We start from the raw sequence: 13,948 nt of genomic DNA, 5'->3' as shown, positions 1-13,948 counted from the left end.
CCTGAACTCAACCCTGCTACTTTGGTAGTCTGTTATCTCCCTTACTCAGACTTCACTTTCCCCTCACCTGCTCTTCAATATCAAAATCTGCACCTTTCACCCAGTCCCCACAGGGGCTGGCACCACCTCTCAGCCTACAGACTTCCTATTGGTCAACCCCATCATCCATCCATTTTCTAACCTCTTTATCCAATACAGGGCTGCAGGGAAGCCAGAGCCTGTCCCAGCAAGCAATGGGTACAAGGTAGGATACACCCTGGACATAACTCCAGTCAATCACAGGGCACACAGACTCAAACACACACATTCACACCAGGGTCAGTTTTTCCAGAATGAACCTGCCATCATGCATTTCGACTGGGGAAAGCAACCTGCATTAACCCTGGGGAACACAAACTCTATACAGATAGCACTCCATAAATTTAACCTAGGGCCCCAGTGCTATGAGGCAGCAGTGCTAAAATGATCTTCTGCTATACTCTACAACAGGAACATCTTGCATCTATGTTATGAATGGGGTTTAGTGTCAAATGTGGTTAAGTTGCAGCAGGTACTGTATACTGCGTCACTGGAAGCAAAAGTGGACTAAGGAGTAAGACCAGGAAGCAATTCATTCCTGGCTAGCTACACGTTTCAAGCTCTTAAGCAGTTTAATCAAACAAATTGAATGAAGTCATTTAAATGTATTCTTTTAAATGACTTTTTAAAAGTGCACTCAAAAAGGCATTAACATATTACAATCTGTTAAAACTACTTCAGGATCACAATGCACAGTTGATCATTTTACACATCCAGTAAATAAAAAAAGATACAATAAAAAAGAGAAAACAAAATTTTGAACTCACACCCCTGTGGTGTGAAACAGTATGGAGTTTTAGAAAAAATATTTTTCAGCTTTAGGAAATCTTTTTGGATTTGGATCAACCACCTTTTGAGCACATTGTTAAAGTAAGATTTTTTTTTATTCTGTAGACAATAAAAACAGTCATCTAAGGGTCATTTTCTTTATCTAACACATTAATGAGAATTCACATCACATACTGTATGCTACAGCCACCAGCCAGTGTAGTATGTTGCTCTTTGTGGAAAGGAGGTCAGTATCTGTCAGTTATGCAATAGAAACCTCTATCATATTTAAGGCTAGAAAGTCTTTGAGACCCAGAAAAAAGGCAGTTCACATCATAAGATCACCTCTGAGTCAGCGTCTAGTCTTATGTGACCCAAAATGGCCCTCTGGTCTTGTTTCCAGTGGCACAAATACAGCCGAACACAAAAATGTCTAACAGGTGCCAAGCTAATTTACAGGCAATATTTTAACTTCATGTGTACTATAGTGAGTTGCCATTTAAAAAAAAAAGACTGGCTCAGATGGCTGAGAACCCAAAATGTTTTTCAACTGCATATTCCATTCATTCATTTGAAAATACAAACACTCATAATCCACATATAAATACATCCAACAATCACTTAGTCCATGTGGTTATGGCAATACAGAGCCTACCCCAGCAGACAATGGACACAAGGCAGAACCACACGTATATATTTGATGTGAAATATAGGACAATCTCATTAATATTTACTGTAAATTACATTCTTTGAATAAAATTGGAAAAATGACAGTAAGAATTCATCTTTAAAATCAGTACAGTACTTTTGAGTCTCATACAATCCTAGTCAGAGAAATATTTATAACAATATTTTATCAATATTTTGAAATAAATAAATATATAAATACCACAAAGTTAACAAACAATTTCTTCATAGGTGAAGTAATTGACAAAGAAAAAACAAATGTATTCTGGAGACATTAACATTTTCCTGTAGAAAAATAAAATATCTTTAAACAAATGGAGTACAAAGCTCATGCTGGAAGTTTCCTCCCCTGCCCATACCCTTAATGCATGACATTAGGCAATATGGAAAAGCTTGCTCAAGAAAACTTGACCTCTTCTTCCTTATGTCCCTTACTCATTTTTAAGCCTTAGTTCTGCACTTTCATGAACTTTTCTGTTGAATCAGTCCTCTGTGCCTCAAGATGAGCCTTATTCACTTAGTATGAAGCCATACTATGTGGCTTCATACTAAGCCATATCACCAGCAGCCAGCAGCCATATCACCCTGCAACTCACAACTGGCAGCCCACTGAAGCTAGGCAGGAGTGAGCCTGGTCAATACCTGTATGGGAAACCTCCTGGGAAAAACTAAGGTTGCTGCTGGAAGAGGTGTTAGTGGGGCCAGCAGGGGGCGCTCACCCTGTGGTCTGTGTGGGTCTTAATGCTCCAGTATAGTGATGGGGACACTATACTGTAAAACAGGCGCCGTCCTTCGGATGAGACGTAAAACCAAGGTCCTGACTCTCTGTGGTCATTAAAAATCCCAGGGCATTTCTTGAAAAGAGTATGGGTGTAACCCTGGCATCCTGGCCAAATTTCCCATTAGCCCTTAGCAATTATGGCTTCCTAATAATCCCCATCTATGAATTGGCTTCATTACTCTCTGTTCTCCTCCTCACTAACAGCTGATGTGTGGTGAGTGTTCATGGCTGCCGTCGCATCATCCAGGTGGGGCTGGTAATGAGTCCCCATTACCTGTAAAGTGCTTTGAGTGGAGGGTCCAGAATATAAATATAAGTTTAAGCAATTATTATTATTATTATTCTCAATTTCACTCTGGTGTTTTGGTGCCAAAGTCACTTAATTCTTTCACTACCTGAGAAAGGAATTCAGTATATTTCTTCAAGACACTGCAGCCAAACAACTTCTGCTGGAAATAGTTGCCGTTGGCCAGAGGAGAACTCTCCTGTCCTTTGACAACAGACAGTTTTGGGAAGGTCATCAGCAAGTTATTGGCAAGATCTTTGATGCGGCTCTGAGCCTCGATGAGCATACTGTGCAGTGTGTCGTCAGCAGGGTACAGCAAATCCCGTTGCTGTTCAGAGATTGTGTCAAACAGCCCTTTGAAGTGTATCAGAGATGTGTATATACTCTGCATCCTTTCAACAGGCTCTTTACCAGTGATTCCAACATCCGGGACCACCTTCAACTGCACTAGGGTGCATATCCGGTAGATATCTCCTTGTTTGAATGCCTAAGAATGAACATGAACATCTTATTTATGTGAATTAAAAAGAAAACATTACGTACCAAAATATGTACATTTACTACAGTATGCCAGAGAGCTTTTATATGTAATATTTTTTCCAAGTCTGGCATGAACTGAATACAACAGTAGAGTACTTCTTTGGTCCTTGATGTGGGATGCATTTTAAGTGCAAAATCCTTAACTGACATTATTACTTAATAGCTGGAACTATAAAAAGACAACATTTTTCTCCACCCAGATCCTCAATTTCTGAGGTTAATTCTTTATCTATAACATTCTCTTAATGTCTTTCTCATGACAACAAGCATTCTGATGGTTTTAAAAACCAGAGTGCGAGCTATCTGGGCACTGATGGTACACATGTCACCAGCAGCCTCAGTGGGATGCCAGGGTGTTTGTCATTTCAAGTGGGTTATGCAACTGAAGATAATAAAGAAAAATATGTAGAAACCTTTGGTACTTGCGTGCCCAACAACTGTTCAAAACTGTCACTCTCTGCTGTTGGAAAGCCCTAGTGTCTTCTACAATCTGTTCCAGTCAAAATCTCAGTGACGTACAGTAATTCTATATACCTGATTAACAGAAATAACTTAATACTTTCACCCAGGCTCAAAAAAGTCTCAAGAAATACTGTACCTTGAGCGTACAAACATTTACAAATGTAAGGCTAAGCCTAATTAAGAAAATATTTAGATGAAGTATTCCAGTTGGCCCTGTCTGTGACCCTGCAGGAATTTCCTATCTTTACTACAGTATAGTCTAAGCAAGAATTGTGTGATCACAGAAACTTACATAGGTTTTCAGGAGCTGTTCAGAATCCTTCTTCATTAATTTTGCTAGTTTTAGGCTCTTTAGCTGGATTCTTCTGTCTCTCGCTGCTTCACCATAGGTAATGAGGAAAAAGTACACAAAGCCTGGCAAGAAAAGCATGTGCTTATGAAAACCAAAGCAGTCACTCATGAAAAACAATTGTGGGTGCATCTATAATCTTACCACACGTGCTTTACTTTGGATAGTCTAATGTTTCCCACAGAAAACACTACAAGGTTATCAATGAATTACAATTCAAAATCCCAGGAAAAGAAAAAATAATATGGGAATTTCCAGTAAGAAAAAAATTAAAACAATTATTTAAAATAGTACAGGATTTGGAATATACTCCTTTTTAGAAAACTGTTCAGATTTGATTACTTGTGGTAATGTCCGGTAAGTAAAATCAAAGTCGACATTTTCTTCAAAAATACGTTTCTCTTTTAAAGATACCCAGATGTTAGGGTGATCAACTATTTTAAACAACAAAAATAGCAATAGCAACAAGTACAAGAGCAATACTGGTAAGGTCTTTAAAAAAGATCCAACAAAAAAAAAATCACAGATAAAAAGTCAGTGTATAGTGAACACACTGCTTGGAAACTGTGTCCAGATTGGATCCTTCCTTCACTTTAAATCTAACCTCAAGATATCAAACAAAACCCAGGTGGATAAGACACTTATCACAACTCCCGGAGTTCCCACTGTGTCTAAAGTTTAAAGCATTAAACATGAACACTAGCACTTCTTTAAAAAAGAGAACTTTTTCACTTTTCTTTATGCTCCTCATCAACTTCTTTATGTAGAGAGTAACAAAGACCATTTTTTACCTAATGCTGATCGGATCCCATATCGATGGAGAACCATGCTAGCAGCTGAATAAATAGTCTGGTATTCTCTGTATGTAGTGTATAGCACTCCACACCAGATGCGTCTGAGCAGTGCTGATGCTGTACAACTTTGACTACAAATGCAACACAGGAAGTGACAGGCAATTCTCAGAAATAATATTGCAATATTATCGGTACCATGACACTTTAGTAGCTCATCCCATCTTACCTCAGGTCTAGAATTTAATGTAAGAACAAGATATATAATTTTTAATCCTGAATAATACACACAATCATGCAAGAGCTCCATCTATTTCAGAAAAATAAGATTTATAGTGCAGAAAGTGGAGAGTTTCTTTCACTATTATCATTACTTGTTTTGGTGGGGGAAGGTACTGTTTATTTTTTAGAGAGGACTGTAGCAGGACACAAAGTAGAACAGTCATGTGGTACTGAAGTGGAAAGCACCACATAAAGATTTGGCAGATTTGGTCATTCTGCCTTCACCAGTGGTCAAAGCTTTCAGCAAAAGAAAATGAAAATCAAACTGAAAGCCATGAAGTCAGTGATTTCAACGTCCTAAAGTTAAAGCCACAATGTTTACCACACATTTTTAAATTGGACAGTTGGCACTCCAATCGTATTTCCCTGCCAGAATCCCTGTAATGGCTGTATGGGTGTAAACTCACTTCACCTCGCTGTCTACACTCTGTAGCTGTAAGAGAGCTGGCAGGGCCACCCATGTGGACGAAAGACAGTCAGGGATTGAACAGTTCCCATTTTTACAAGTAACTTATTCCACCATTTAGAGGCATGGCCGGAGAATATGCTGGACAACAAATGTTATAAATTACTGATTGCAATTAAATGCAGTCTTTCATTACACCTTAAAATGCTATAATTTTTTTTGTTATTGATTTAATACAAGACTATTTATTTTAAAACTACTGTTCAATATGGCCATTTATTATGGGTATGTTCTACTGTACAACAAGGCTTTCTGGCATCCTCAAAGGCTGGTATTCTTAGCCCTGAGGGATAGGCAATTTCCAGAGTTTTCCAGGTTATTTTAACCTGAAAGCGGATACCTTCTATCAAGAAGCATGATTCTGGCCAAAAAGGTTTCAATGTGTGCTTTGGATCATGATCCTGTTGAAATGTCCATTTGTTACAACAATAATGGAAAGATCTGAAGCAAGCAGGATCAGGTGAATAAGCTACTGTACCAGGCCCTGTTGTTTCAGGTGATACCCTGTCTACTTTCAAGAAAAGGTTGGATAAGATCCTTGGATCAATTAGAGGCCATCAAACAGGCTAGATGGGCCTAATGGCCTGCCCTCATTTGCAACGGTTATTAGATCACAGACTTGGGATCCTCAACCTGGAGATCCTGGAGCGGATCTGTGTAGATAAGTGGACAAAGACCTCACTTGAAAAAGGCTTGAGCCTATAAAAAAGGCTTCAGAAAGTACCTTGTGATGAAGTCAAGGTCAACGGACACAAAATACTGATTAATTTACACTGGCTGGGTGTGGGTGCAACGACGTAGTGTAGTGTAGGAAGAAAGGCCTTATTTGGTATAGCAGTTATGGCAGTGGTTCTTGTGATTTTTGTTCCAGTCAAATTCTTCATCTCAGGGTAATTTCTGTCAGTTTTCTAATTGTGGCATAGTTGTAAATTTGTTTTCTGTTCTTCAAAGGTCAATAGGGATTTGTATTTGGTATCATTTTTAAAATTTCCCTCATGCAGTTGTGTTGCCACAAGTGCGCTTAAATAGCCCTCTGCAGAAGGAGAATATTCTCATTGTGGGAGTGGCCGATACAGTGTCATTCCAAAATGTTGCAGTATAAATAGGCCACATTATTAGAGCTGTTCAGTCAGAAATAACAGCAAGTTGAGGAAAGACTGCATCAAGTTCATGTGCTAAGGTTATTGGAAACGGTACCCTTGAAGTCCAGCTGAGCGGGGATGAAACTAGATACTGTTCCTCCAGGAAAGGGATGGGAACTACAGAATTAGAGTTGATTTTCTCAATTCAGGAGTACATTTGTTTATTTTAGGAGAATAGATTTACCTTTCTTCTGCTGTGTCACATTTGGTCAGTGCTGGGATTTGCTTGTCACTGAGAGACAAATGGAGAGAAGTCTTGGGATTAAAAAAAGGGTGGGACCTGATAACTCAAACCTCCTGTAAATATTAATTCAGATGTTTTGTGTTTTTCGCATGACCATTACTGACTATTAGGAGGCTTTATGTTTCTCTAAATCTGCCTTCTAGGACTGTGGGTGTGAGGACTGACTATCTCAATTACTGTAGATATCACTATATTTAAACAAAATATTTGGCAGTGCAATATATATTTTTGTAAAATATTTATTTTGGTCACTTATTAAAAAAAACTACACTTGCATTGTATTTGCTATGCCATCTTCTAGTTATACTTCATGGGTATGAACAAATTTGGTGTGTAAATTGGTTAGATCACACTGAATGCGAGAGAAAGATGTATCAAGTTGCGAGGATTGAGCTGGGAAGCCGGCTGCATGGGTGTAGAAGAACAGGCCAGGGGGTTGAGAGATATCAAAAGGAAGTCCTGGGTGAGAGATTTGAATGTGTAGGAAAGGGGAAGCATGCAGGATTAGGATCTAATCTTCCTCCTAAATTTCTATTATAACTTGTTAGAATTCCTTTCGATTCCACATACTGTACTGCAGGTCTGTTTATGCCCTTACTCAATGCAGTAAATAGGCTCTATTAACTAAACCTTCTCCCTGCTTTTTTACACGTGTGCAAGGCAAAAAAGGGGTTAGAATGGTGGGGATGTGAAACTAAAAAAAAAAATTCAACCATTCAATCTACAGATCTTTACAGAGCTAGACAGTTTGCTTTGCATAAAAACCCTTCTTCACACACAGAAATGGGTTGATGAGATCCATTAACTATTAACTACCAAACAGGCTGTAAAGGCCAAAACACTACATTCTTCATCCAATTAAACTAATGAGGAAACAAAAGGTAAAATAATTAAGAATAAGAGTCAGAGACATACACTCTTTACCTTTAGCCCAACAAGTTTCAACAGACAGAAGATACTAAAGGAAATAACGTACATAAGGAATCTGCTAACGTACAGGAAGAATTTCTCAACTAAGACACTGATAGTGGTGAAACAGTGAGTTACGTCATTGAATCTGCAGTGCGTATTCCCACTAGAGCAAAACACATTGTAGAAGTGTATTGTATGTCAACATTTTGCAACATCTTAGTGTGACAGGTGATGTAATGACTCCAGAATTAAAGATTGCATGAGCATGTATAACACATTGCTGATAATCCAATACAAGAGAACAACAATATTGTTGGACAATCCCTTGGTTCATGGGAAATGCAAAGAAGGATCTACCTTATTTTTAGTGCAGTTTAAAACTTTTCTAACACTTATGCACCTTTACAAATCAAACAAAAACACTATTTTAAGAAGTACCATTGGTAGTTTTCAATGCATTCCTTGTAATATTATTAATTTGACTTGTTATATGTATAGCAATCTCAGTGACAATTTATACTTTGCAAATATGCAATAAGTGAAAAGGATAAAAAGGGTTGCCAAATGTGGTGGCAAATGATGCTGCAACACTTCAATGTTGCACAACCAGGATCTTTGTAATCACGAAGACACTTATAGTGAAAAACTGTAAACACAATTGCAGACCATTTTGAACATTTGCTGGATGAAACTTTTCAACCAGATTCAGCAAGTTCCAACCCACTTTATCTTTATCGCACAACCAAATCGCCAGTAAGCCAAAGGAAGTGATTCACTGTCAGGGAGCTGTTTGACGACCGTGTTCCTCTTTGAATAATTTAAGGTTCCCCTGAATAAAAACTGGGAGAAGGGGAAGTTTCTTTGTTTTGGTGATGAGCAAAATGTCACAGCAGAAAAAGAATAAGAGAAAATGGACAGGTCAAATGCTGCGTTTGAACTGATGCATGATCAAAAAATGGGTTTGTGAAAAACTGATTTCCATGACAAGGCTCTGAACAGCATGAATGCAACGTCCCAAAACTGACTTAAAACTGAACATTAAAAGGCGAAATACTATAATAGAGCACAAACTACAAACCCTCCCCTCCAAACACACCTTAAATGACAGAGACAGAGGTCAGCATTACTTAACACTTATGTTTTCTAAGAAAAAATAACTAGAAATGAACTGCATGGTTAGATTATTCAGCCATCTGTAGAATTCAGTTAGACATAGAATTTATGTTCTCCGTGTTAGTCTTTAAATATATTTTTATGCCACGTCCATTTATTTTCTCTGCTGTGCGTGTCTTCATCCCAAACATTTAACATAAAACAAGGGGTTGATCGTGGTTGACCAGGTTAAGTAAAGATAAGTTAATATCTCCACTTTGCTCTCCAAACAGCCACCCATAATAAACTGATTTCAAAACTGCACTGAATTGTACTGTACATCCCTATATAACAGTACAACAATTAGTCCTACTAGTGAAGAATGTGGAAGATATGTGGGCGTTTCAGAATTTGCAAAGCTGGCGAGCAGATAGTGTAATTCACCACAAACATGGTAAAAAAAGTGTGGGCTTCTCTGGAACTCTGAGAAAAATGTAGCATATTGTTTAAAGAAAATGCTCCACCCAGCCTGTGTGACTGATGAGTAAAAAATCAGAGTCCTGTGAGGGGGTGCTCAGATGAGGTAAAAGGCAGGCTTGAGTGATAAAATGAACAGAGGGACCAGTCGAAGCTTGTGGTCCATTCAGCCCATGCCATAACAACATTTTACATATGTCATATTTTCCCATCTAAAAAAGAAAACAAAAAAAATGTTTTTTGCAATGCATGAGACTCTTTAAGCTTTCTTCAGTGTACAGCATCATGAATGAGTCCAGCTCTTTTTAGATTCTTCCAGTGGGCATCTATACAAAATCTGTAGCGCAACCTATTTTTAAACATACGTGTTTAAGACACGCTTTTCAGTACCATTATTTCAGCTGCATGTATTAAAATGGCAGTTGTGTCCAGGACATGACAAGGTGGTTGTTTGTCTTTTATTTTTATTGACTATTTACGGGTAGGATTTTTCAGTGCATTGCATCATGGAAAGGGTTGGAGAAAGCCCCTGTCATACTTCACAACTTCACTTCCTCTGACAGATGCATATCGCGGTTATGCCCCTGACTATGAAAACCAGACATCTAGGAAACTTTGAATGGGTTCAAAGAAGTCAAATAGTGATAGGATAAAGCGTTTCTTGTACAGTACCTGTGAAATTCCCCTTCACCTCTGTCTTTTTAACCTTTTGCTCATTATATTTGCAAGCATGATGGCATGTATGAATACCATTCCTAAGTAAAATGTATAAAATATGTATAAATCAATAAACACAGTTTGTTAACTATACTAGAAAGAAAATCTTTTGTCCCCAAAGCTGCAACATCTATTTGATAGGTCACTTCTTATGGATCATTGGATGCCTACACACATGTACAACAGTCAGCATTTCTGAAGTAATCAGCAAGTTCATCTGAAGTTCCAATGCATACAATTCTGGGGCCATATTTTTTTTTTTACTTCATTTCTAAAAGGTTATGAACGATGAAGTTACTGATAATGTTTTAACAGGATGTAGGATATCGTATTTTCTAATAACAACCAGATACAATCAGTGTTTTAAATGCGTCAAGTAGTTTAAAAATGATTATCATCACACCACTTCCTGATTCAGGAAATGTAGTCTTCTACAAAACTATCCAAAACACCATCGAGGTTTTCTGGAGGTCTCCTCACTGGATCTGGTTAAATAAGAGCTCTTGAAAGCTACACGGGTGAAATGTCAGAATCGAAACAGTTCAAATGCATTCCCAGGAAAGCTCATCTGGGATATCAGTTTAGATCAACCCTTGGCACACATCTCCCCTCTGCATGGCAGCTTTTTCACTGGCTTCCACTGAAACCCCCAGAACAGGGAAAGCTACTACATTGCCAATGGACTTTAATCAAAGCTACTCTTATCACTTAGGAAGCAGCCATATCACCCTGCAACTCACAACTGGCAACCCACTAAAGCTAAGCAGGTGTGAGCCTGGTCAGTAGCTGGATGGGAGACCTCCTGGGAAAAACTAAGGTTGCTGCTGGAAGAGGTGTTAGTGGGGCCAGCGGGGGGCACTCACCCTGCAGTCCATGTGGGTCCTAATGCCCCAGTATAGTGACGGGGACACTATACTGTAAACAGGCGCCGTCCTTCGGATGAGACGTAAGACCGAGGTCCTGACTCTGTGGTCATTAAAAATCCCAGGGCATTTCTCAAAAAGAGTAGGGGTGTAACCCCGGCGTCCTGGCCAAATTTCCCATTGGCCCTTACCAATCATGGCCTCCTAATAATCCCCCTCTAGGAATTGGCTACATTACTCTGCTCTCCTCCCCACTGAGAGCTGGTGTGTGGTGAGCGTTCTGTGGTGAGTCCCCATTACCTGTAAAGGTACTTTCCAGAGAAACCAATGAACACCACTTCAAGAGTCAGTGCTATGTCGTGATGCAGACACGTTTATTTCTTAGAACTACTAAGAAAATTCTTGCCAATGTAGACAGCTTGAATACAAGTAGTGTCTTTTCTCATACAAGGCAGAAGCTAATAGATCAAAGGAAATTAAAATTACAGTATTTTTTTTTACCTGTTGGGCAGACAGATGCAAGATTTGTGATTTCCCATACTCTTGGTGTTGAAAAAGAGATCAAAGAAATTTCCTGTCATTCAGTTGACTTGTCACTGCTCTAAGAATAAAAGAATTACTGAGTGCGTTTGGTTAATCAAAGCACCTGTCTTCTCAGGATTTTGCTTAAGCAAGAATTTACCTGAACTACCAACGAATTTATAAAGTTTCTCAACTAATATAACTTTCAGATTAGATCTCAAAAAGAACAGAGATTTTTTTAAAACCAAAATCAACAAAAGAAGTCTAACCAATGGATTTTTTGAAAACTCTTTCTAAATCAGTTTGTAAATCAGTTCTTACAAACTTTTCTAAGCTTAGATGTATGAATGTGGTGAAAAAAACTCCCATATAACTTCAGAAAATGTCTGCTGGAAGGTTCAAGACGTACATATCCCAGCATAATTAATCATACAGAGAATGTTTTAATACAAAAAAAATGAACATGGGGTGTAAACACTTTGCTGTTCAAACAGTATTAAAACTCAGTTTTCCTATTTTAATATATGCATGTGTTTCTTGTAATAGTTACTTACGTCCTTCAACTATCTCCAAGTTGGTGAAAAAGTTCTGGAGAACATTGTCACTGACACCCATCATTGACCCTGAAGGAAGAAATGACTTTCATTCAAAGCATTTAAACAAGTAACAATACGATGATTTTTAACGATACTAGCTGTTTCTACTACTAGCTGTAATCTGTTTTCAACAGAAATAGTTATTTTATGCAAATAATAAGCACATATTGCAGCTGTCTGAACAGACCTTCAAATTAATTCCTGTTTCTATTTGGCACCACAGACCTTTGAGAAGAAAGGACCATACAAAGGCACTATGGCATGGCCCAAGGATTTCAGTAAAAGTAAAACTAAAATAGCTTCACTTCACACATCATACACCAAGAGACAATCCCACAGGAGCCAAAAATGCATTGGCAGAAATCAACTATCTAAATCAAGCACACTTCCTATTAGAGCTTAATTTCTATGGAACTTCATTTTCTTATCTCTTGTGTGTATGAAGTTCAGAGAAAGCACGGTACTGAGGAATACGGATAGCCTATATTCCATTAGCTTTCCTTTCTAACTGAAATAACGTTTTTTTTAAATATGTAGTAGAACATTACAAGGAGGATTCTGCGAAATACAATTTATCACCTTCACAGTTTAATATTAGATAAAGTTCTGAGGACAAAGGTTAAATGTTGAACACAATGCAAAATGGCAAAAATGTTCAGGGAAGTCTAAAATTCAATTCATTCCTAAACAAATCCTGCCAGCGAGAGGCTCTTCTATGGAGTTTCTATGGAAGGAATGTGAATGAAGTAGCACCGGAATACAACAGAGCATGCAAGAAGACAATGTTCTGTGGAATAGTTTCACTGGGGACACCTCCTAGTATTTTTGTAGCGTGCAAAGACGAGGGATTTTTTGCACGAATGAAAAAATAGAAATAAGCTAAGAATAGTTCCATCAAGCCTAGAGTTACTTAGCCATTCAGGCTAAAACTTCTTTGTACTTATGATCACTAACCTCACAGCTTAGGTAAGGGGTAAATCAACCTTACATCAATTGATATTTCAATTTGATTCCATTGTAAGTCTTTGCTCCAGTCAATCATTCAATATAATGTTCTGCTCTTTAGTTAATTAAGCAATTAAGGCTCAATTCAGTTATTACCTTATTGAAACATTCAATGCCAGATAATAACAATGAATGGAGGTTTGACTACTCCTGTCCAAGATACTGCACATTCAAAGAAGCAATGGTACTCACCTCGCTGAAATAAACAGTGGTGTGCTTGAGCAAGCAGACACCGGTTCAAATCCCTTTTGGGATTTGCTGGCTGAGAATGAAGAGCTCTGTTGTGTTCCCAATGACCGGCAAAGAAGAAAGAGCCGCTAAACCAAAAGAACCACTGCAATCATTGAAGGCTACAGGTTTTATAGGTCTTTTAATGTCCAGCTGCTTGAGAGCAAGTAAAAGCATTACATATATCCAATTAAATAAGTTCAGCCACCGTACTGTATATGAAGAACAAACTGCAGTGGCTTCCTAAACCTCCAGTGAAAAATACATTGTCTCCTCCTATTGGCAATTACCTATGTGGGCATGTAGATATATCTACATTTGTATTATTTTTTTTTAATGGAGAAAAACATTATATAATAATAACGCTACACTTTTCTGGACCCTCCTCTCAAAGCTCTGTACGGGTAATGGTGACCCTCCACCACCAATGTGTAGCCCACCTGGATGATGTGCCAGCAGCCAACGTGTGCCAGTACACAGTAAGGCGGAAGTTTTATTTACAGAATATTTCTGAATACTGTTTTGCAACCCCATATTCATCTTGCTTAATAAGAGGGGTTTAACCAAAATAAACGGGATTTCAGAATCTGCTTTTCCTAAAAGAAAACCCAAATAGAAAAGCACGCTTTTTGAAAATGTTACAGACAAGCAGATTCAATC

At 38.2% G+C, this 13,948-nt stretch overlaps 1 protein-coding gene across 3 annotated transcripts; it reads right to left on the bottom strand.

The window, feature by feature from the left end:
- Nucleotides 1-940: 940 nt before the first annotated feature.
- Nucleotides 941-13,933, bottom strand: m17 (IL-6 subfamily cytokine M17). 3 transcript variants are annotated; one of them, XM_069181970.1, is made up of 4 exons: nucleotides 13,253-13,933; nucleotides 12,014-12,082; nucleotides 3,895-4,016; nucleotides 941-3,087 (listed from the first exon to the last, which is right to left on the bottom strand). In XM_069181970.1, exons 2-4 carry the CDS (start codon nucleotides 12,075-12,077, stop codon nucleotides 2,665-2,667), a joined length of 609 nt encoding a protein of 202 aa, XP_069038071.1. In that variant the 5' UTR covers nucleotides 12,078-12,082; nucleotides 13,253-13,933; the 3' UTR covers nucleotides 941-2,664. The 3 variants fall into 3 exon arrangements, 2 of the variants coding, with proteins under 2 accessions (XP_069038071.1, XP_069038070.1); XM_069181969.1 differs by having other exon boundaries at nucleotides 12,014-13,933; XR_011182963.1 differs by lacking the exons at nucleotides 941-3,087; nucleotides 12,014-12,082; nucleotides 13,253-13,933 and adding an exon at nucleotides 4,743-8,213 and having other exon boundaries at nucleotides 3,929-4,016.
- Nucleotides 13,934-13,948: the final 15 nt, after the last annotated feature.

The sequence above is a fragment of the Lepisosteus oculatus genome, chromosome 22 (assembly GCF_040954835.1).
Source record: "Lepisosteus oculatus isolate fLepOcu1 chromosome 22, fLepOcu1.hap2, whole genome shotgun sequence".
Taxonomy (NCBI): Eukaryota; Metazoa; Chordata; class Actinopteri; order Semionotiformes; family Lepisosteidae; genus Lepisosteus; species Lepisosteus oculatus.
The sequence above is the reverse complement of the archived record's forward strand: the minus strand, read 5'-3'. Positions and strand labels throughout refer to the sequence as shown.

Coding starts and splice junctions, on each gene's coding strand:
- m17 (XM_069181969.1), bottom strand. CDS start 12,077: ATGATGGGTGTCAGTGACAATGTTCTCCAGAACTTTTTCACCAACTTG. Junction 4,017..12,013: donor CTTGGAGATAGTTGAAGGAC/GTAAGTAACTAT, acceptor TTTTCTTGCCAG/GCTTTGTGTACTTTTTCCTC. Junction 3,088..3,894: donor AACAGCTCCTGAAAACCTAT/GTAAGTTTCTGT, acceptor GTTCATTCTTAG/GCATTCAAACAAGGAGATAT.